Source organism: Cetorhinus maximus, chromosome 10, assembly GCF_964194155.1.
Source record: "Cetorhinus maximus chromosome 10, sCetMax3.hap1.1, whole genome shotgun sequence".
NCBI classification, from domain to species: Eukaryota; Metazoa; Chordata; class Chondrichthyes; order Lamniformes; family Cetorhinidae; genus Cetorhinus; species Cetorhinus maximus.
This window is the reverse complement of record NC_135888.1, coordinates 82,413,072-82,437,241: the sequence shown is the minus strand read 5'-3', so window position 1 is coordinate 82,437,241 and position 24,170 is coordinate 82,413,072. Positions and strand designations below refer to the sequence as shown.

Below are 24,170 nucleotides of genomic sequence, written 5' to 3'. Positions count from 1 at the left end.
TATGAAGATCCCTACAATGACCTTTAAATTGTGTTTGGAAAAGCATTTCTCCAAGCGCTACACAATGGGTGGCTATTTAAGCTTAAAGCCATGGAAATTTGGAGTGAAAGCGGAGATTGGATTAAAACAGTTGGTTAAAGGGTAGGAAGCAGGGGAGCTTGTTACAGCAATTATGCCAGAGTTGAGGGTTAAGTGATGAGTGGGTTGCCAGGGAAATTGGCTTTGAGACCCTCTGCTGTTAACATTAACAAGTTGAGTTCAAAAATTCAATACAAACTAATCAAACTGGCAGTCAGTATAGAACCAGGAGGGACAGCTGAGTTTGAGGATGCGGCTTGGGAAATACAAAATAAGTTTGGCAACATATTTATATATATATATTTTTATATCAATGGCCAGAGCAGTGTTGGGTGAAATTTAAGACAGACGAGTATTAAGTATTACACATTGGGAGAAAAATAGGCATTGGATATACCCCATGGATGGTGATGATAAAACTTCAGTTGAAGTTGAAAGGGATGTAGCACTTCTCATTGACTCAACCCTCAACATGTCCAATCACTGCAAAGCCTTAATTAACAAAACGTGCTGAACTATCTAGCCAAATCTGTTATGGACAGGGTGGAGGAACTCATGTTCCAAACTGTGTTGTGTAATTAGACTACACCTTCGATTGTATTGTACGTACTGTCTCCAGCTCTCATCACTGTGACAAAATGAAGATATCCAAGCTCTGAAAATGGCTCAGGTAAGTCACAAGAGGGATCATTACTACCAGAACATGAGTTATGAGGAAAAACTGGAGAAATTCGGGCTCTTAAGCATTGAATGTTGACAACTGATAGTTGATCTTATAGGTGTACTGAAGCTGTGATGTAGAAAAAGCTCTGGGGCAACAAAGTCTAGGACAACACTTCAAATAAACTTACAATAGGACAAGGCAACACGGGTTCAAACTAGTAAAAGGCAAGTTTAGAACAAAAACAAAAATACCTGGAAAAACTCAGCAAGTCTGGCAGCATAAAGGCAAGTTTAGGACTGATGTGAAACTCTTCACATATAAAGTGATCAACATATTCACTCTGAATAGAGAATCAGGGCAAGAAACGTGTAATTATTTAAGAAACAATTGGATGCCATAACCAAAGAACTGCAAGGTCTTTCTGAATGGATGAGTCGAATGGGATAATGGCTTTTCTTACATGTATGTATCTTGTGTGCCCACTTCGAGCTGTCAATTTTAGGCAAATATGCACACCAAAGTGTGATTTACAAAATGTAGCCGTCGGTGGTAAAGATCAGAAATATCAGTAATCTTTTTGAAAACATTTCTACTGTTTCCAGCTTCCACTGCCTGCTACAATAATGCATTTTAGATTTCAAGTCTGATCTGGTTTTGATATTTTTGATGTTGATTAATCCTCTGAAAAATGAGTTGAAAAACAGAAGCTGAAGTACAGACATAGATGAAGATGAATATGCTATGGAGCATTATTCCATTTCTAATGGGATAATGGAAATGTCATCTATTTAATGCATCCAGCCAGAATAAAATAACAATGTTAGATTGATAATCCTGTTATTTTTGCCTTTGGGGTCAGGAAGTGGATTAATTGATTTTTTCTGTCTTGATAGTTTCACCTCTCGTAAAGCACCATTTAAAACAAGTATAAGACAGAGTAAACAGTATGTGTTTCATTGAAAGACACAGGCTCAATAAGTTAAATGCTCTCTTCATTTTCATGCCATGAGTTTCAGTGGTTCAAAACCCCAGGCATTTTAAGAGAAGGCAGATGCCATTTTCTGTATATTATACCAATGCAGTAATCCACTGGGACAGGGTAACCAATACGACTATGGAAACCAATCAAATGAACTAACAATTGATGAGGTCATGGGTTTTTCAGCCAAATTTCCCCATAATCAAGACATCTAAGCTCTGTATAAATGTTAATGTGATGTACAATAATTTGCATTTATATATTTCATGTCAAAACATCTCAAATTGCTTCAAACAATTAATTTCTTTGAAGTGCAGTGTTAATATAATGTAGGTGATTTTATATCAGTCATTCTGTGCAAAGAATGCCCCAGGAGACAAATTAACAGATAATCTAATCTTTAAAGGAAAGAATCCAGACTTTAGCTGTTTGGTAGTACAGAACTTGAGTATTGCTGAAAAAAGAGCATATCAAAGCTTTGCATCTTGCACTCATCAGGACAGTCAAGAATACCAATATAAGGAGGAAAACAACAATTTATACTGTATGTGAAGAGAATGCTGATTGGCTGGCAAGTGGCGTTGCCTTGGAGAATGCACCACTGATGGTGACTGACAGTTAACTGCCAAGCCATTGTTTGAAATTTAAACCAGGCAGCTTGACCCTGATTGGCCAAGGCATTGCCCTGAGGAATGAATCAGCGAATGGCTGACATTTATTTTGTTTAGCTGAAACAGGCGCAGTGTATGTACATGTTCTTTCTGTCTGCAAAGAACAGGGCCCTGTGTATTAATATATGTAGCTTCCAGTAGACGCAAATGCGCCACATTGCGAGCCCGACTGATAATCTTAAATTGGTTGTCAGCATAATTCTTAGCACGTTGAGGATTATTTAGCAAATGTTGCCCAATCGTGGAATCACATCTAATGTTGGGCACAGTGTTTTGAGTTTTTCAAGCATGGGCTGGTTGGGTATGGTCTGTACCCTACCCTGTGTGAACAATGGCTGGAACATCCGCCAGTCTCTGGAAAGTATGGCCTACGTACCTAGAATCACAGTGGCACTGAAATTCTTATGCCACATTACTCATTTGTGTGATAGGCCGAACATTTTCTTTTGTCTTGATGGCAGTATCCTGTTAGTGGCGAATACCACTTATGTTGCTACTGCATAGTAGCAGCGTGAACAGCTAGCTTAAAAGAAAATCCCAATGCTTAGCAGTTAACTGTCAGTCACCATCTGGCATTTTCCATGGCAACACCACTTGCCAGCCAATCAGCACTCTCTTCACAAACAGTATAAATTGTTGTTTTTTACCCGGCAATGTGGAAAGGTAGGACCTATCCACAAAAATCAGAACAAATCCAATCGGGAAATTATCACCCCGTCAGTCTACTATCAATCATCAGCATAGCGATGGAAGATATCATCATCAAGAGTGTTATCAAGCAGCACTTACACAGAAATTACCTGCTCACTAATGCTCAGTTGTGGTTATTGGAGGTCAATCATCTCAGTCCCAGGCCATCACTGCAGGAATTCCTCAGGGTAGTGCCTTAAGCCCAACCATCTTCAGCTGCTTCATCAATGACCTTCCTCCCATCATAAGATCAGAAGTGGGGATGTTCACTGATGATTGCGCAGCTTTCAGTACCATTCACAACTCCTCAGTTACTGAAGCAATCCGTTGCCATATCTGGCAAGACCTGGACAACACTCAGGCTTGGGCTGATAACTGACAAGTAACATTCATGTCACACTAGTGGCGAGCAATGAGCATCTCCAACATCAGAGAATCTAATCATCGCCCTTTGACATTAAAAAGCATCATCAGTGCTGAATCTCCCACCATCTACATTCTGGGCCTAACAATGGCAGAAACTTAACAGGACCAGCTATATAAAAGCTGTGTCCACAAGAACAGGTTGGGAATTCTGTGGCGAGTAACTCACCTCATGATGACTCCCCAAAGCCTGTCCACTATCCAACTAGGCACAAGTCAGGAGTTTGAAGGAATACTCTCCACTTGCCTGGATGAGTGCAGCTCTAACAACACTCAGGATACTCGACAGTATTCAGGACAAAGCCACCTGCTTAATCGGCACACCATCCACCAACTTAAACATTCACTCCCTCCAACATCGACATAGTGGCAGCAGTGTGTACCATCTACTAGATCCACTGCAGCAACTCACCAAGGCTCCTTCAACAGCACCTTCCAAACACATGACCTCTACCATCTAGAAAGACAAGGGAGAAGATCCATGGGAACACCACCGCCTGCAAGTTCCTCTCCAAGCCACACAGCATCCTATCTTGGAACCATATTGCCGTACCTTTACTGTCGCTGGGTCAAAATCCTGGAACTCCCTTCCGATTAGCACTGTGGCTGTACCTACACCAGATGGACTACAGCAGTTCAAGAAGGCAGTTCACCATCACCTTCTCATGGGCAATCAGGGATGGGCAATAAATGCTGGCCTTGCCAACGACACGCACATGAAAAAAATGTTTTTTAAACTGTTGATAATAATCACTATGTTACACAGAAACTCTCATATTGTTTAGGTTATTTGCACAACTAAGGCAAATGTCTATGAAGAACTGCACAATTGAGAAAGTTAGTTCGCTGTGAAAATATAATATAGAACAGGACTTGTCACAAAAGACTGCTTTAATACAAAATAATTAGATAAATTTACTGCTCGGTTTAATTGTTACGGGGCAATTTTAATTACCAGGAAGAACCTGGGAGGTGGTGAGACCAAGTATCTATGAGCATCATTCAAATTCAGCAGGGAAGCTGTTGCCTGAAACATGTATCCATAGGTAAGCCAACAGGTATCACCAGCTCAGATTTGGTACATTCATCATGCAGGTGTATGGGGTTTGGGATAGCTTTGTGAATGCAGAACTGATGTAGTGCAGGGGATATCCCGGCCCAAATATTCTCTCTAGGTCCTGGAGGAACATATGTGCTCCTATAGAGCAGAGTGCCCACAGCTGAATCTCTATTCAGTAGGTTGCTAAAATGGCTTCAGCGACCTTGCAACATGATAGGACCCCAATTTGTATATGTTTATGAGATGACTGCCTCGTTTGTCCAGACGAGCGTTGGAAACAGAGAAATATCTTCCTTTAATTTCTGCTCCTATTCCACTGGACAGGGAGAGAGATAAAGTCAAACCTTTTATGTTTCATTTAACAAATCATTATTTGAATTTAAAATGGGACTAGAGATCGAAGGAACAGATTACCAGGAAAATTGAATTTTGGTAAAGAAGTTTATATGATATACTTTCTGGCCATTTTAAGGGCGTGGATGAACAAGTTTAGACTACCTGATCAATATTGATCAGATTAGAGATGAACATTCTACAAAAGATTATGAGGGGCATGGACAGGGTGGATAGAGAGCAGCTGTTCCCTTTAGTTGAAGGGTCAGTCACGACGGGACACAAGTTCAAGGTGAGGGGCAGGAGGTTTAGGGGGAATATGAGGAAAAACTTTTTTACCCAGAGGGTGGTGATGGTCTGGAATGCGCTGTCTGGGAGGGTGGTGGAGGCGGGTTGCCTCACATCCTTTAAAAAGTACCTAGATGAGCACTTGGCACGTCATAACATTCAAGGCTATGGGCCAAGCGTTGGTAAATGGGATTAGGTAGGTAGGTCAGGTGTTTCTCACATGTCGGTGCAGACTCGATGGGCCGAAGAGCCTCTTCTGCACTGTGATTCTGTGATTCTGTGAAAATGTGTAAGGTTTGTAACTTGGAATATCACCTTATGTTATGTTGCATTTCTTAACTTTCCTTATTTCCAAAATATATCATTACCAAAATATTTACTTGCAGCGTTATATATAGTGAAAAAGTGCTTTAATAAGTCCACTTTGGAAATGAAAAAAAAACTCTGAAATTAGCCCAAATAGAATCTGGGTGGACATAACAAGGGCAAATTTCAATTTGGCCGCACAATTAGTGACCTGACAAAGTTAATCTGTTGTAGATTCCTTTCCATTTCATTCCATGGGTTTCAAAGAGTGAAACAGGCATGTGACCTGCTTCACTATATGCCACCATCAGACCATGAAGCTGAAAATGCCCCTCTTTACGGCCAGTAAAGTCTTTCTAGTTTATTGGGACCGACCTCTTGTTGAATATTTGACAAGTCAGCCAACTAAGCTGAGTTCACATTCTTCTGCCCTGCAGGAGATTAATTCATCATCACAAGACATACAATTATGTATGGCTGCGATTCAGTTATAAGGCTGTAACTTAATTATAGGTTTAACTTGACCATGCATACGACTGAAAATGAAACCTGAATAGTTATGGGCATCAACCTTCTTTGTTGTCTTCTTGCTCTGATACCCTCAGTTTTACCAGTCACTACCAGATGTTCTAGTTTCTTTTTCCTAAGTACGTGCCCAAAGAATTGTAGCTGTCCGTTGGTGACTACCTGCCAAAGTTCTTCTTGTATGCCTGCTTTCCTCAGAACTTCCTCATTAATTGTGTGTATTGTCCAACTAATCCTCAATGTACGTCTCAGAAACCACTTCTCTGTTGCCTTTAATTTCTCTTCCATTGTATTGTTTATATTCCAACTTTTGCATCCATATGGTAACAATAACCAGATGTAGCATTTTAGTAATCTCATTCTGCTTTCCATAGAGTTGATCTTATTTCGAAAGAGGTTTTGTTACTTCCATCCATTCTGTACAAAATTATACCCCGTAGTTCCAATAAAGGACCTGACAGTAACAGTCTAAAATTATACTGATGGGAAACCATAAGAGGTAATTGGGATGAATTTGCTGTAGAATATATTTTGGGAACATTTTCAGCAGTACTCTGAGGTGCCTAAAGGCTTCTGACGTGGCCAAGATGAAATCTTGAGCTGAAGCACCAGTTTAGCCCATGTTTAGCGATGTTACATTGTTAAAGGAGTCAAAGTGTGTGCTAGGAGTCATCACCCCAAGGTTCCTTTAGGAACCAATTGCCAATTACAATGCCAACTAGTACTCATAAGGAGGCTGCATGACATCTTGGTGGTGAGTGCTTGTCTTATTTCTAACAGTGACCAGAAGTTTGAGACTAAACAAGCCGTTGGTGAGGATTTCAAGCACGACTTAAAGGGTTAGTCACCATTTCACTTTCACTTGCTGCTGGAGCTGTGAAGTAAACCTCTGAAACACACTGGGAGACCATCTCAGTTATGTTGGCAAGGCTTCACCAACACTCCAGCAACATTTATTCTGCAGCTTCACTGAAAATGAGCAACTGCAGAGCTGCTCTACCTTTTTAGGCACCCCATAGGAACCAAAAGGGGAAAGGGAGTATTCAGTCAGAGACATCTTGCTCGGGGCCCATCAATGTCTGGGTAACAAATGGGAATTAGACATAAGGTCAGGCAAAGCAGCACCAGCTGCTACAAGAGAAGGGGACAGAAGCACAGGAACAGGACATCCCTCCTCCTCTGGATTTCCTCTACCAGGGCTTCTAGTGCTGTGTCCAAACATCTTCCCTCCCACTTGGGGGAAGGCAGTGACATAGTGGTAATGAACTAGTAATCCAGAGGCCCAGGCTAATGCTCTGGGACACGAGTTCAAATCCCACCATGGCAGCTGGTCGAATTTAAATTCAATTAATAAATCTGGAATTTAAAGCTGGTCTTAGCAATGGTGACCACGAAACCACTGTTAATTGTCGTAAAACCCATCTGGTTCACTAATGCCCTTTAGGGAAGGAAATCTACTGTCCTTACCTGGTCTAGCCCACATGTGACCCATAGCAACGCGATTGACTCTTAAATGTCGTCTGAAATGGCCTAGCATGGTACTCAGTTGTACCAAATTGCTATGAAGCCTAAAAAGAATGAAACTGGACGGACTACCTGACATTGATCTCTGCACCGGAAGTGCCAACGGCACACCCAGCTTTATCAACCCTGCAAAGTCCTCCTTACTAACCTCAGGGGGCTTGCAGCAAAATTGGAAGAGCTGTCACACAGACTAGTCAAGCAACAGCCTGACATTGTCTGTAAGGTGTGTTTTGGCAAGTATGACCATGACCAGGATTTTCCAGCCCCATCGTGGTGGGACCCGGCATCCATGAGGTGCTGTGGCGTAGCAGCAGCAGCTTTGTACTCGATGGTATACTGTAACTTTGTGGCCCGGTACATCCTATACTCTACCATTATGATCAAGCTGGGGGATCCGCCCTGGTTCAATGAAGAGTGCAGGAGGGCATGCCAGGAGCAGCACCAGGCATACCTAAAAATGAGGTGACAGCCTGATGGAGCTACAACACGGGACTGCTTACATGCCAAACAGCGGAAACAGCATGCAATAGATGGAGCTAAGCGATCTCACAACCAACGGATCAGATCTAAGCTCTACAGTTCCTGCTACATCCAGTCATGAATGGTGGTGGACAATTAAACGACTAACAGGAGAAGGAGGCTCGACAAATATCCCCATCCTCAATAATCAGGGAGCCCAGCACATCAATGCAAAAGAGAAGGCTGAAGCATTCAAAATAATCATCAGCCAGAAGTGCCGAGTGGATGATCCATTTCGGCCTCCTTCGGAGGCCCCCAGAATCACAGATGCCAGTCTTCAGCCAATTCGCTTCATTCCAAGTGATATTAGGAAACAGCTGAAGGCACTGGATACTGCAAAGGCTATGGGCCCTGATGATATTCCAGCTATAGTACTGAAGACTTGTGCTCCAGAACTAGCCCAGTTGTTCCAGTACAGCTACAACACTGGCATCTACCCAGCGATGTGAAAAATTGCCCAGGTATGTCCTGTCCAGAAAAAGCGTCACTACAGCAGTTCCTCAGGACAGTGTCCTCGATCAAACCATCTTCAGCTGCTTCATCAATGACTCTACATCCATTATAAGGTCAGAAGTGGGGATGTTCGCTGAAGATTGCACAATGTTCAGCACCTCAGATACTGAAGCAGTCCTTGTCCAATTGCAGCAGGACCTGGACAATATCCCAGGCTTGGGTAGATAAGTGGCAAGTAACATTCACGCCACACAAGTGTCAGGCAAAGACTATTTCCAACAAGAGAGAATCTAACCATCTCTCCCTGACATTCAATGACATTACCAATGCTGAATCCCCCACTATCAACATTTTGGGGTAACCTATTGATCAGAAACTGAACCAGACTAGCAATATAAATACTGTGGCTACAAAGGCTGGTCAGAAGTTGGAATTCTGCAGCAAGTAACTCACCTCCTGATTCCCCAAAGCCTGCCCACCAAACAAGGCGCAAGTCAGGAGTGTGATGGAATACTCTCCACTTGCCTGGGTGAGTGCAGGTCCAACAACATTCAAGAAGCTTGATACCATCCAGGACAAAGCAGCCCGCTTGATTGGCACCCCATCCACCACCCTCCGTAAATTCACTCCCTCCATAAATGATGCACAATGACATCAGTGTGTATCATCTATAATATGCACTGCAGCAACTCACTAAGCATCCCTCGACAGCACCTTCCAAACCTGTGACCTCTAACACCTAGGACAAGGGCAGCAGATACATGGGAACACTGCCACCTCTAGGTTCCTCTCCAAGCCACACACCATCCTGACTTGGAACTATATCGCCATTCCTTCACTGTCACTGGGTCAAAATACTGTAACTCCCTCCCTAACAGCACTGTAGGTGTTCCTACACCACATTAACTGCAGCGGTTCAAGAAGGCAGCTCATCACCACCTTCTCAAGGGCAATTAGGGATGAGCAATAAGTACTGGCTTAGCAAACGACACCCACATCCCATGAATTAATAAAAATAAAAATTACACTTCAGAAAATTGGCTGGTGAACGATAGAACTGGAGCCAATCTTTACACATTTTTATGAGATTTATTTACAGAGCTATACATTACAAGCATGCAACTCCTCACCCAACAACCACAGTTTGTGTTTGTGTCTGTTTATAGGGGTGCAATTAAACCCCCAGTTCAAGCCCACCATCTGCATACAGTTAAACACAATAATATCCAATTAACACGCTGGTCCCATAGCAAACCCTGCAACATGCCACTGTATACATATACAGCTCCACAAAAACTGTGTTTCATCAGTTGGAGTGCTAAATCTGCAGGTGTCCGGATTGGCACCTCCAGGCAGAGTCAAATTATGGCAATCAGCAATAAGGACCAAAATTGTGTGCTAAATCCAAACTTTCACATCGACACACCTTACTAGCACAGTGCCCTTTAGCACCTGTTTTCATCTTTAGGCCCAAATAACCTATTTTGTAACTCAGAGGCAGAAATAGGAAGGAAATCATATTCTAGCTGGCAAGCAAAGTTACCAAACCCACCAGTATACGCAACAGATATTGGAAACAAATATGGTTCATTAAAGATGATAATTAGGTACTGTATTAGATGTAATTATATGAGAACAAATTTTCACACCACCACCTGCAAAGTTACTGTGTACGATGTTACAGTTCAAACACTTAATACACTTCTGTCATTTCCTCTCTGCTATTTTTAACGGATGTGTTAATTCATTTATTTATTAAGTAGATGCCAAAATATTTTGGGGAGAAAGGAATTGAATACGAACACGTTAAATGTGCAACTTTGCTCAAAGTAACTTTCAGAGTCTGGATTAGGGAGAGAGAAAAAACGTGCATGGAAAATATACACTGATTTTTCTCGGGGATAAAGAAAGTGAATTGATCTTTTGTGGCTGATGAGCTATACAGCTAACATGACAAGGGTTTGTATTTCCATATAAATTTCTGAATGTCAACTGAAAGAAATGGCCTTTGTGGTCAAGGTAGGAAAAGAGACATTTACTACTGTGCAGCTTTCTGTATTCTTTCCAGCTGGGATTCAAATTACACATTTGGATTGTGTTCCTTCAACTCTGGATGTGGCTGAAGAGTGCCTCAGCCAGAATCAGAGCCATAAAAGAAATACATAACTGTGAATTGCTAGTGTGGAAGGGAGTGAAGGGTGAAATGCAAGAGGAAATTATTTGAAAGACAAATAGCCTTGTCTCAAATGAGACTGAAGTGCCAGCTGTTTCTCTTGCCAATTTTTTGTATTTTGTCAATCCATTTCACTCGATGGTATCATGTCTTCTCCTCATGCACATAATTTAAAAAAATTATTGACCATTTTGAAAATAAGTTATTTTCATGCTAATATTTAAACATTTAAACTGCAATGTTCGGTTATACTTTTCTGCTGCCTGAAATGTTTCTACTTCCAATGATTGCGGGCAGGGGGGTGGGTGTGTGGGGTGGTGTGGGTTGGGGTATGGGGGGAGGGCATATATCTTTTAAAACAAAATGTTCTACATAATTAACAACCTGTTAACAAAATCAGCTTGGAGTAGCTTTCGAATATGCAATATGAGAATGTAATTTAGATTAATACAAATAAAAACAAGTACTCGCCCATTTTTCTATGTTACAGTGCTGGTTATACCAAGACAGGAACTTCCCATCAAGACTTCTCTCCAAGATGAGACAGCCTCTTTTAATTTAAAAATATATTGCATCTGTGATGAATTGGGAATTTAATGCACTTTACTTAGGTCAAATCATTAAAAGTATCAATTGGCCAGCAAACCATTAAAATTGATAACCAAGCACTGGGATTCATTTGTAGGGATGTTGAATTCAAAAGTAATGAACTTTGTACGGAATTCCAGTCAGATCGCACTTAGAGTATTGTGAACAGTTGTGCTCGCCATACAGTAAAAAGGACATAGAAGATATAGAAGCACTGGAGAAAATGCAAAAAGGATTTACAAGGATGGTACAAGAACCAAGCAATTACAGCTACCAGGAAAGATTGAACAGGTTTGAGCCTTTTTCTTTCACAAAACGAAGGCTAAGAGGTGAATTGATAAAGGTTTTCAAATTTATGATTGGGTTGGACAGGGTAAATATAGAGACAATGGGCAAGATTTTACTGGGCTTTGAGATCCTGACCTTGGGACAATTGCTGCCAAGACTGGCTCAGCTATTTTCTGGAGGTGCCTCCTAATTGGCCACTTCCAAGCTCGCTGTCTAGTTAAGGACGGCAGGCACGGTCCCAATGCTGCTGGCCAAATCAGACGGCTGGCAGCTTTAGAACCGCAGCAGCCCCACCAAGAGATTAAATTAAATTTAAATTTAAATTTTGAAGGGGAAAAGCAGGCAAGCCCATCTGGATTCTTCTACTCTGGAAAGCCAGTTGGCGAAGGATAATACTGGAGCCAAGTTTTACCCAGTCTTACATTTACTTACAATGTGAAATATTACAAGCCTATATCTTCTAACTCAATCACAGCAAAGTTTCAGTAAGTGTCCATTTATATGTGCTCAAGTGAAACCCCAAATAATGCTCTCCGCCTGCATAAAAATAAACACCATTGATATACAATTAACATGGATGGCTCACTGGGAGCAGCAGCAGAAGAATCCTTCCCAGCCCTCTTTGTTGTGTGTCATTTAGTCAAACGCATACAGCATTAAGCCAGTTTGGTGGGCCATTCTCCCTATTCTGGGAGAGTTATTTCTTTCCTGGATGCATGTTGTCTAAGCAGTTTGTTAAGTTAAAGGTAACATACAAGCCTGGTTCTAATGAGTGAAAATCTAAACAGAAATAGGGAAGAGTGCAATTTGTGTCCATCTGGCATAATAACCAATGAGTCCTTGGCAAATTCCAGGGTAAACCTCATTAGTTTATACATCAGAAACACCTCTGGATGGCAGCTCATCCACGAGGAGATGTGGAACAGTGTGCTCCAACCCTATACAGGCATCATTTGAATCGTGTTTCCTGGTGAAAGAAAAGGTAAGAGAATAAGGGCTGTCTGATAGGTCTACAGAGGAGAGGAGCAGCAGGACTGCGGTTGGAGGAAGTGAGGAAGACAAGAGGGAGAGTGCTGCAGGGACCCAAGGAGAGCTGTCAAGGGCAATGGGTGGAGGTGCCAAGAGCAGCTAGTCCTGGCTTCAGATCATGGTCACTCACCTATAGATTGACTTTTCATTCATTGTGTAACTTGCATCTTCCTTCAGCCCTCATTCCCTTTCAAGTGGAGGAATATAGAAACCTTGAGGATGGGCATCAGCACTTAAGGTGACTGGAGGGCTGCCTGAGACCAGAAAGAAGCTAGTTGGAGCTAGAACTGAACAAGTTGGAAAGGGCAGAAAAGGAATGAGCAAGCAGCAGGTGCCAGATTGTGGCTGGGAGACAGATTACAGAATGGTTGAAAATGGTTTGTAACTTGAAGGTGAAGGAGCAGTCTAGAACAAGGAGACACTGTGAAACTTGGTGCTCTCCCATTATGAAGATAAGGGGTTGAAATTTACCAGCCCCTCAGGAGGCAGGCTGGGATGCAGGGGAGTCAGATCGGCTCCTGGACGTGGTCCTGTCATTGTGACATTTTAAAAATGGCAGGACTGGAAGCGAATAAACGGCCCGCGCCAAGTGTGTTGGAGCAAGAGCTGTATTAGGTTGTTAGAAGTTTTTTTTTTCATCTTCACGTGGCTCCTGAAGTCTGCCCATGGTGAATACTAGGTGAGTGGCTATGGAAGTGGCATGGAGGGTATGACGGGCCATGGGGCAGTTGTGTGGGGAAGAAGTTGGCATGAAAAGTATGGGAGCCATGGGAGGTGGGGGTGGGGGTGGGGGTGAGCGGATGAGGGGATGTGAGAGGTGAGGGCTAGAGGGCCTAACAGCTTCTGAAACAACTGGGACAAAGTCCCAGAGAAATGAGGTGGGTTTTCCAACCAGCCCGCCTCGGCACTCGCCCACCCGTGGCTGCCTACACTCCGTTTCCAGGTTCAGCGGGCCCGATTCCATCCCAAATCCACCCCCCGGAGTGAAAAATCACGTGATTTGGGGCACTTCTTACCAAGGTGGGTCCAGCGAGTCAGGAAATTTCCTGACTAGAGCTACCTGCATCGATAGCGATAATCTGGCCCTATAAGCGTGATTCCTGCATTCTTACAAATAGAATATTTTATTAATGCCCCTAATTTGCAGCAGGGGGAAGCTAATGGAGCCTGCCATTAGTTAGACTTGCACAATTAGATTTTTAAAGTTTTTGTGTGGCAGGTTGCTGAAAGTATGGATTGATAACAGTGCAGAGAGAAAAGGGTATCTGGGACCTCAGTAAACAGGGCAAGCAACAGAGCATCTCCTTAACCAATCAGATTGAAGGATTACAAACTGAATAACACAAGGATGGAGAAGTATAAATTAGAATTAACTGTCAATTTAGGTGCAGGAAAAGACAAAGAAGCTGAAAGAAAACATTGGATTAAGAGAGATAAAAAAAGGTTTGAAAAGAAAGTTGAAAAAAACAGTTGGAATGAGACTCCATATTTGTAATAGTTTGGATTAACTGGCAGTGCCTAACACTTAACACATTGTTAATAGAGTACTTTAGACTTGAGTTTACAAGAGTTAACTTTCTATAGTGAGTTTATTTTGTGCCTACAGCACAAATGCAGCAACTTAATTCCAGCCAATAGTTAGCCAGTTAGTGAGATGCTATTTTTTATAACTAATGGTGGAGTAGTGCAACTCTAACAGCAACCTTGCTGAAATTGCTCTACCATTTGCACATAATTAATCCTGGCTGCCATCAGCCACACTGTTACTTTGACAGAAAAATCTGGCCAAATATATGGGGCCAGATTTTCATGGTACCAATTGGGACCAAACAGAGGTGGAACATGAAGAAAATTGCCACCGAGTGGGGCAACCAGAATTTCCACCTCCTCAGCTATTTTCACAAGGGCAGGGGTGGGAACATGCCCCAGAATCCACCCACTTCTATGAAGGAAGCAACTGACAGCGTTGTGAGCTCATTGAGAGCCCATCCCAGTAAGGTTTTTAATTTTCCTGCAGACTGCTGGACTTTAGCAGCTGTTGGGTTTTACACCTGCTGCATGGAAGCATAAACCATGGATTGGGGCATGAAGAGTTTAAGAGGTAAGTAAGATGATTTTGCCTCCAATATAGTTCATCATTAAATGCTGTAGCATGAGTAGTATCTATGTTCATTAAAGGGAGTTATGATACTGCTGTGATTGGAAGAGATAACTACCCCTTAAACAATGTGTTTACCAGATTGTTACTTCTGTCAGCTGGCAAGCTGTCAAGTAAAAGATTGACACTAAAAGTGGAAAAATCTTCAGATGAGTTTAAAAAAAAGTTCATCCAATGGAAAGAAAGGTAAAGTACATTTCACAATATTGAAAGGGTAGCCTAGTATGATAACAATGGGTGAATGTTTAATCTTTTCCCATTGCTTTTAGATATTTGGTCTAGACATCAGTTGTGATAATAGTTCTCAGTCTGTTTGTTTATGTAGAGAGTTTTAAAGCTCTTGGTTGCAAAACAATTGCCTAATCATTTTACAAGTGCTTGACTTAGTTCACAGTTGGTTTGAAGTGTCTGTTTATTTTCTCAGGGAGTTTTATGGGCTATTCAATAGCTTTCAACTGCTAGAATAAGTTTTGTGAATTCTGTTCATAAAACAAATTATGGATGAGGGCAGTGAGGGGGCTGGGGTGAAGGCGAGGGGTATGAGGTAAATGCATGAGTGAGTGAGATGAGGGGGAGAATGAGGAGGTGAAGGTGATGTGAGTGAGGTGGGTAAAAGTGAGGTTGTAGGGTAAGGGGGTGAGAGGACTGAGGGGGTAGGGTGACAGGAGCACAGTTTAAAGTGGCCAGAGAGTTCAACTGTGTATTGAAGAGCCATGGGTAGCATCAGGAGCACCAGGTTAAGGTTTCCTGGTAACAGAGATGGGCCTTTTTAAACTGTTCAATCTGGATTCAGCCTATCACTGTTTCCGCTCCAGACCTGCTGCCAAAGTCCAGGTTACTTAGGGCCAGGACCCCCCCAGAAGATCTTACCTGCCGGCAGTCTTGAGATGGAGGCAGAATCACGACAGTCCCATCTCACAATTCCTGCCTCTGACATGAAAACCTGGCCCATGGACTTTAAATAAATTTCCTTCTATTATCTGGTGCAATTCATATGAAAATAGGAGTGTACTAATCTAGAAGAGATCATTTCTGGCTGGCCTCAGTGTAGGAATTTAATAGTTTGAAACTAGGAATGAAGTTGTTATTCCCTTCTTCAAAGAAATTCTTTTAAAGAGTATAAATGATTTCACATCTGGATCCAGAGCATCTTGAGGAATTCCTAAGCTGATTCAGACAGGACTTAAATGTAGTTAAGAAACTAAGTACAGGCTGAAAACTCAGCAGTTTGTGTAAGGTGGCCTTGCTGTGGCCTCATGCAGAAATGGAGAATGCTGGTGTTTTAAATGAATATTCCAGAGCAGAATTTCAAATGCAGCTAAATACCACTTAACATAATTATTAATGATTCCAGCAATTCCCTATTTCTTTAGTTTCCTTGATTCCATAATATGAAATTGTATGTTGAACAACACATTGGCTCAGAGTTTGCTGGAATTGAGTATCTCTTGGTGTACCATATACTTCCTCCCTTACCCTTCAATTCAAAATCTTTGAACTGAAAGTTATTGTAAGAGTGAGCTGAAAACAACATAGCATGGGCAATAGGGCATCTGGGATCTTGGAGAACGGTGGGACCAATAGCCTCCTTAACCAAAGAGATTTAAGGTTTGAGAAAGGGAAAGGATTAGCCAAAATAGGGTAAATTAGAATCAAATCAGTTCAGAAAGAGAAAGAAAGAAATGGGAAGATAGACCAGATTAACTGAAAGAGAAAATGAAAGACCGAGAAAAAAATCGGAATCTTTCTTAAACTTAAATTTTAAAAATCTCAAACAACCAGTTGCTACCTTTACCATTGAGAGTCCACAGTTTAAATTGCCTTTCTGGACCAGAAAGATCGATTAACTCTGCAGGAACATAAATCTCAATGAAAAGATTTTTGTGCTGTTAAGCAGCAGCGTTAACTTTCTACGGCAAGTTTAATAACAGTTAATGTCAAATACAGCATCTTCATGAAATTCACGGGGGGGCAGGGGCAATTGAAGGTGATCTGCTTTTTCAGAGGCTAACAGTAGGGTATTGGAAATTGGATCATTTTCCATATCTTGGGAGCCCTCCTCTCAACGAAGGCAGACATCAATGATGAAATTCATCATCGTCTCCAATGTGGCAGCTCAGCCTTCTGCCAACTGAAGAAAAGAGTACTTGATGACCAGGATCTCATATGCGAGACTAAGGTAATGGTTTAATGCACAGCAGTGATCCCCACACTCCTAAATGCTTTCGAGATTAGGACAACCTAGAGCAGGCACCTCAAAGCACTACAGAAGTACCACCAGTGATGCCTTCACAAGATCTTCCAAATCCGGTGGCAAGAAAGATGGCCCAACTGCAGTGTCCTCTCCCAAGCCAACATGCCCAGCATCGAGGTGTTAATCACCTTAAACCAGCTTCACTGGGCAGCACATGTCATTTGTATGCCTAGACTCCCAAAGCAAGTGCACTACTCGGAATTCAGTCACAGCAGGAGGTTCCCAGAAAGACCATGGAAACGCTTTAGAGAGGTCCTCAAAGCATCCCTAAAGAGATCAAACATCCCTGCCGATGCATGGGAATTCCTGATTTGTCACTGAAAAAATTGGAAAAGGTTAATTTCAGAAGGTACCAAACACACCGAGGCGAAGTCAAGGCGTCAGAGAGAGCAGACAAACCTCCAAACAATTCACCTACCCAACCCTCTTAAGCTCCATCTGCCTCTCATGTGACAGAACCAGCAGATTGCACATTGGACTCATCAGTCATCCCAGAACTCATGGAACTAGAGTGGTAGCAAGTCATCCTCATTCTCAAGGGACTGCCTATGAAGGGAAGAGGAAACTGTCCAGTGATCTGTGGCACTTTGCAATTCACAGTGTATCCTCTCCTTGTCACAAGATGTCTTTAGAATTTATATATCAGCAATGCCTAGGGTAGAATTTTACGGCCCCATCGCAGTGGAGGCAGGGCCAGAAAATGTAGCAAACTGTTCAAAAATCCATTGACTTAGGCGGGACCAGAAAATCTCGTTGGCATAAAATTCTGCCCTTAGTATCATTAAGTGCGCCATAATTTTGGCAGCAAAATTTGGGCCTTAGATTGCAGTGTTAATAAGCGTTGATATTAATGACCACCCAAAAGGCTGCAATCAAAACATCCTTAAGGTATCATGACAGCACCTTGCAATTATTACCCTTGTGAATCGAATTAATCAAACAGATGGCTTTAACCTACATATTTGTGGTAAACTGACCTTGACCATTATATTTAGAAAATGTTATAATTTGGACCTTTGTTTTTAATTGAAGATTTTTGTGTTAAGAATATCACTGGTGTCAATTAAATCGCATATCCTGTTAAAAAAAGGATTCTTCTGTCCTCATCCTCACATTATCAGTATGGGTTACAGTTTGCAAATCTTGACATACCATCCTTAACCAACAGTAATGCACATTACAACCATGTCCTACTCGCACAGGAGTACCAGGTTGCACCAGGTCAACTCGCACAGCACAGGTCAAATATTAAACTAATTATTTAATCAATTATCGAATGTTCTTCAATAGGAACTAAAAAGTCAAAAATATTCTTCTCATTATCTGCTGTAGCTCTTTCCAAGCTACTTCTAATTTATCTGAATTACATGATCTGATGTTACATCCTTTTTTTTTTAAATTTGATAAATGATAGAAACTGGAGATTCATGGTTACAGTAAGCCTTCCTCCAAGTACTTTGTTCTTGCCTGAGTAATTAAACTAGAGTGCTACAAGGTGGCCTTTAAAAGAGGGAATCTAAGGGCTGGATTATTGTCATGGAGGTGAGAAACAGGAGCCAGGTCTGATATTGTGTCAGAAACCTGCCTCCGGTGGGAAACTGACTTTTTCAGATTTTCGTGGAAGTGAGCATTTAATTGACATGGAGATGGGTTTCCCGTCCAATTAAAGCTAATAGGGGCAGGAATGGAGGTGGGTCTGATGAAGTGGGAGACTCAAGCAGACACCCAAGGTAGCCATCATTGAGGTTGCTGGCTGTCCTGAGGCAGAGGGTTTGTGCCAAAGCTTTCCACTACACCACTAGGAAGTGAAATGTCACAGGGGATTTAGAGGCCTGGTACCCATGAGGGAGAGGAGGGAGGTCTTCTTTCTGGAGGGTGGCAGGAGGCCACCTCATCTTGCAGCAGGTGCACCTCTCTGTTCTGTGTCATCTCCCTCTTCCTCCAATCCTCCTCCTCACTTACCTCCTGTTCCTCCTCTGATGAGCTGCCTCCTTCCAGGGCCTCATGGACCTCAAGGTCCTCAGCTCTGTGGGGGGGGCCACGTCGTGGAGAGCATAGCAGACCACCATAATGACCGAGGCCCTTGCAGGGTGGTATTGCAGGACATTACCCAACAGCTCCAGGTGCTGCACCCAGTGCCCTCTGAGCCTGCGATACCCTACCAGTTGTGAATCTGATGTGTTCCCCAGCCTTGGCGAAGAGAGCATCTGTCAACTTGGAGAAGCACCAGTGTGCAGCCAGCTGTGAGATGCCACAGAGGCCTGCAGCTGACAAGGGCACAGATAGCTGTGACCAACTGCCAAAAGGATCGCAGTCTCCTTCAGCACTAGTTCTCAGTTATGTCCAGGTCTCTTAGATTCTGCCTGTAGATCCTATGCTCAGGGTTGTGCTTCCTTCTCCATAATGCCTCATTCCTTTTCCTCTCTGGCCTACTGATGCCTGACACTCTGTCCTCCCTGTCCAGACTGCTCCTCCTCATCTCCTAAGGCCTCGATTTCTGAGGGTGCAGCACCCATTTCGATCTGGTGCTCAGGTAGAGACCACTGGTCCAATGCCCATGTGATGCCAGGAGGATGATGAACCCCTGAACTGGCAAAATTCTTAATCCTGGCTCCTCCCCTGACCTGTGATGGGTTGCTGCAACGTTAACATCAAAGGGGGTAAGCCATTTAACCTATCAGGAGCATGAACACTTACCTTTTGAAACTTTGCTTGCCTCTGTGACTGGCCCCCTTCGTGGCCCCAGCCTTCAGCTGGTATGAGGCAGACAGCTCCAAAATGCTGAGTGCTCCCAGGGAAATGCAAAAAGTTTTCAGAGACAGGCTTTTAACAAGTCCTTAATAAGCTCAAATAGCCTGGTTAGGAGTGTGGACCAATTCGATGCCCGCAACTCTCCTCCACCCTCGTGAAAATCACTGACACCGAAAACAGAGGCAGGACATCCGGCCGCTTGACATTGCCGCCATTTTTTTCCAGCTGCCTGCCTCGGTTCCAGCCCAAATTGAGCTGCAAAAATCCAACCCCCAAGCCTCCATGGTCATCAGTTACCAATTGTGGGAGATGAAAACAGAGTCATGATAATCCAGGTAAATAAATAGATGAGCTCAGGGTACTGAGGTGAGAAATATGAAATTGTGTACAAAAGGTTAAAATTAAATGGAGAGAACCAGGAATATTATAAAGCAAAGAGTAACTGTTGATTTTTTTTTTGGCCAATCTACTCACTTTCCCTTTCCCTAAAGTGCCGACTCCAGCTGACTTTCATGGATACTGGGCAACCTAAAATACATTAACCAAATGATTATTCTTCATGTGAGCTTAGAAAGTGAGTGTGTTTGGTCATAGGATATTTATTCCTGGATACCGTCACAGCTGAACCCATTATACTTTCACCTGATGTCCACAAATGCCACTTTAAAGCAGGAGTCACTGAACGATGATCAGGGGGCAGAAACCTGTTAGCTGATTGTCTCCATCTGAGCAAAATTTGTAATTTATTTTAAAAATATAACGTAAAATGATCGAGGCAGAACAAAACACGTAAAAACGATGCATTATTTTGTCCAAAAACTCTGACAATGGACCTACCTTTTTAAACATAATCTGTTCCTTAAGACACATACAGTGTTGATTTTCCAAAATTAGAACCTGATCCTGGGCTTCTCAGTGATGAGAATATGTTGTCTTAATAATTCGATGATAATACTGGGTAATATACAATTTACTACAATATACTCACTCTTTAGGTGGGTTTAAGTCCTCAGGTCTTGTTTCAAAGAACTGGAGAACTTCATCACACTGAGAGATATGGGCTGGTAGTCGGATGAGGGCCTGCAAATAATCAATAAGCAATGAGATGAGATTCTTCTGATCATCTGTTTAAAAGAAATTCAATTCCATCCAAATTAAGGCCTTAAGCCTAATATACTAAAATGCAGGTATCCTCCATTTGTATAGAATTAAGTAAAATATCCATTTTCAACCTATATTAGGCAAGTACATCTGCTACTTCCAAATAAGTACACAGGAAGTATTAAAGGATAATAAACAATAATGTGAATAAGTGATGATGCTGCAGGGCTCAGATGATATCATAAACCGGTGGTGTTTATGACTTATGATTCAGTTTCCTATTCAAACACAAATTGAACTTTGACCACTCTGTAACTTCTCCATCACAAATGACGGCAGAAATGCTCATCATTTGTCACCTCAAGGCCCAGATCTTCCAGTGCTCTCCTGGCTGGCTTCCCATCATTCATATTCCTTCAACTTTCGCTGATTCCAAACTCATAACAAACCTGCACAAAGTTCTGCTCATTCATCACTCCTGTCCTTGCTGACATCCATTTTCTCCTGGTTCCCTATCATCTCCAATTTAAAACTCTCAGCATCTTGTTTAAATCCCTACAAGGTTTCATTCATTGCTATCTCTAACTTTAACCATCACAGCAAACCGATAACTCTGCCTTCCTCCAACTCTGGTCTCGTGCATCCCTCTCTCACTTCACTTATTGTTAATTGTGCCTTCAGCCATCAATGCACCACATGCTGGAGGTTCCTCCTAAAACAGCCCTGCCTCTCACCTCCCTAACCTCCTTTTAAGACCCTTCTTAAAATCCTCCTCCTTGACCAAACTTTTGGTCAACCCTTTCAATAATTCCTTTGTTAGCTCGGCATTTATTTCTGTTTGATTTTACCTTTGAAGTGCCATGGGATTGCTTTCCACATTAAAGGCACTATATAAATGCAAAGTGTTCTTGTTGTTGAGGTCTTTGTAGCCTCACTGCATTTCAATACCATCAACAAATGTGCTGCTTTGTGTGCTCTCGGACCTTGGCTTCCCCAGTTTTGCAATGTTGACAACAATAAGGTTTAGTGTTGCAACCTTTCCTAGCTCCAGCAAAAGAAAGCAATGGAGAGATGGCAGTATTTCAGCTTCCAAGGCAGCTATCTTCTGGTGCAGTCTTTTCTTGGCAATTCCTCACAGTTCCATAATTCAAATCAGAGATTCATAGTTTGGTGAACCACCAGCGTAGACCCATATCTCATCAATCTGCGGGTAGAACATTGCAATACTCCCAAGAGTAACTTAAGAAAAACCTTGATTGAGATTGTGGCTCTTGTGAAAAATCAATGCGTAACCACTGTAATAAATGATGAAAAGGAAATCTGAGCAATTTAAAAATACTAATTGAACTCCTGTGATTAGGTTGGTATTTAACTCCTTTATAGCTGTATTGAAAAATATCAATATTTCTAACCAACGTACAGGGTTGTTTTAGCTCACTGGCCTTTTTTTCTGGGATCGGGGAATAAATCCAGCCCAGGCTGAGAACTAAAATTTCCTTGTACCTCTAGTTTGGACAATGTCAATCGAGTACACAGCTGCTCTCTAATCCAACTCAAAAACTGAGGGTTGCTGACATGATATGATCAGGTGCTACATAAATGTAAATGTAAAGCCTTTTTTTCTTTAATCATTGAATACAATTCAATAGGATAAAAGGGCCACATCTATTATTTGAATATTGCAAACGTTAATAATGTTAAACCATAAAGCTTCAATTTTTAATCATTTTGATATTTTAATTTCTTTTGTCAGGCCTGCAAATTCATTTGCTAAAATAAGAGGCAACTCAGCATCTCTGAATAAACAAAATTAAGGATATAAAACTAATATTTGAAGAAAACGGCACATAAATTCTTCATGGCTTATGATGATGATTTTGGCTGCATTCACTGCTAGCTAGTTCAAGAAGAACTGTAGACTAGTGTATCGTAGTTTATTATTACTGTCAAACATTTTGAGGCTTTCTCAATTTAAATGATTATTTCAAGCTCAGTCTTGCAAGAAGTCTAGCAATTCACAATTGATTAATCTACAATATTCACAACTCTTCAGGAATTTAAGACAACAGAAGTAATTTTAATTCATTTAGCAAAAACCAACTGGGTGAGCATTTATAATTGACCAGGTTACTTACCCACCCCAGACTCATTGTTAGCTATCTATCCATTTTTATTTATTTCACTGAGCAGGCAGGAAGAACACTTCCCCAAAGCCAGCAGGGTCCTTTTCAAAAAAAAACATATGCATGTCAGGCCATCAAGTTAAAATTGCAATTGGATCACAATGACATTGTCCGGACCCAACATGCATATGTTACAATTGAGGCCAAGAACATAGATTTTTGAGGGAGGAATTCATCAGGCCACATAATCTCCAGGATTTATAATGCTAGATAAAACTTCAGTTCTTGTTGCAGTCTTTTCCAGTGGCCCAGTCAGTAAAGACAATGGGCTGAATTTTCCATACGTCGAGCGGGCAGGCCTGACCCAATCACGGGCGGGTGTGGAGCCGATCGCCGCCAGTGATCAGGTCCGCACCGCCATTTTACGTGGGCGAGCCAATTAAGGCCTGTCCAGCGTGATGTCCGCCGGGAAGCGCTATGCGCTCCCTGTGCGGGCTGGGGGGAATCCCTAAAATTGGAGAGTGTGCTCTTTCGCACATGCGCACGAAAGAGCACACTCATCTCCCCGAGGATAAGTGCAGCCTCAGGGAGATCGCCTCGACTTTTAAAAATATTAAGTATAGAGAAAAGAAAAATCCCTTACATGTCCCCTCATGTGACAATGTCACATGAGTTGGGACATGTTCATAATTTCCATAACAACTTCATTACAATTTTTAAAACCTCATCCCGCCATTGGATGAGGTTTCATGTTTTATCTATTTGCCGCCAGGGCTCCAGGCCCGACTCGCCAACCTTAAGGTTGGACAGGCAAGTCCTTTAATTGCTTAATTGATCCTGTCAATGGCCTCAAGTGGCCACTGACAGGTCGGCGGGCCCACAGTTGATTTTGCTGACGGTAAAATTCTGCCCAATATATAACTGAGTCTGGCCAAGTTCCTGAGTTCAATTCCCAATGAGAGCCTCTCTGTCAGTGTGAAAATGACATAAGAGGCTAAAATCTGGAAGCCCCCGAAGACAGCACCTATCGTTTTTGCAGAGGCAGGAAAGGGCCCGGGTCAGGATTTGCACATGCACGTTTCACGGAGGCGGCTGCCCATAAAAATCAGCAGCTGCCTCCAGTCATGTCTAATTCTGGTGACCCAGATGTGTGAAACACAACATGTGCAGGTTAGACCTGGTAGGGTTAGGT

The 24,170-nt window shown here is 42.2% G+C and overlaps 1 protein-coding gene across 2 annotated transcripts in view; it reads right to left on the bottom strand.

The window, feature by feature from the left end:
* sh3pxd2b (SH3 and PX domains 2B) overlaps positions 1–24,170 on the bottom strand; it is a 286,400-nt gene that overhangs the window by 103,190 nt on the left and 159,040 nt on the right. For both annotated transcript variants that reach the window (XM_078550692.1, XM_078550693.1), the window contains exon 5: positions 20,743–20,834. In XM_078550692.1, the coding sequence (XP_078406818.1) occupies positions 20,743–20,834 (92 nt within the window). The remainder of the gene's footprint in view (positions 1–20,742; positions 20,835–24,170) is intronic.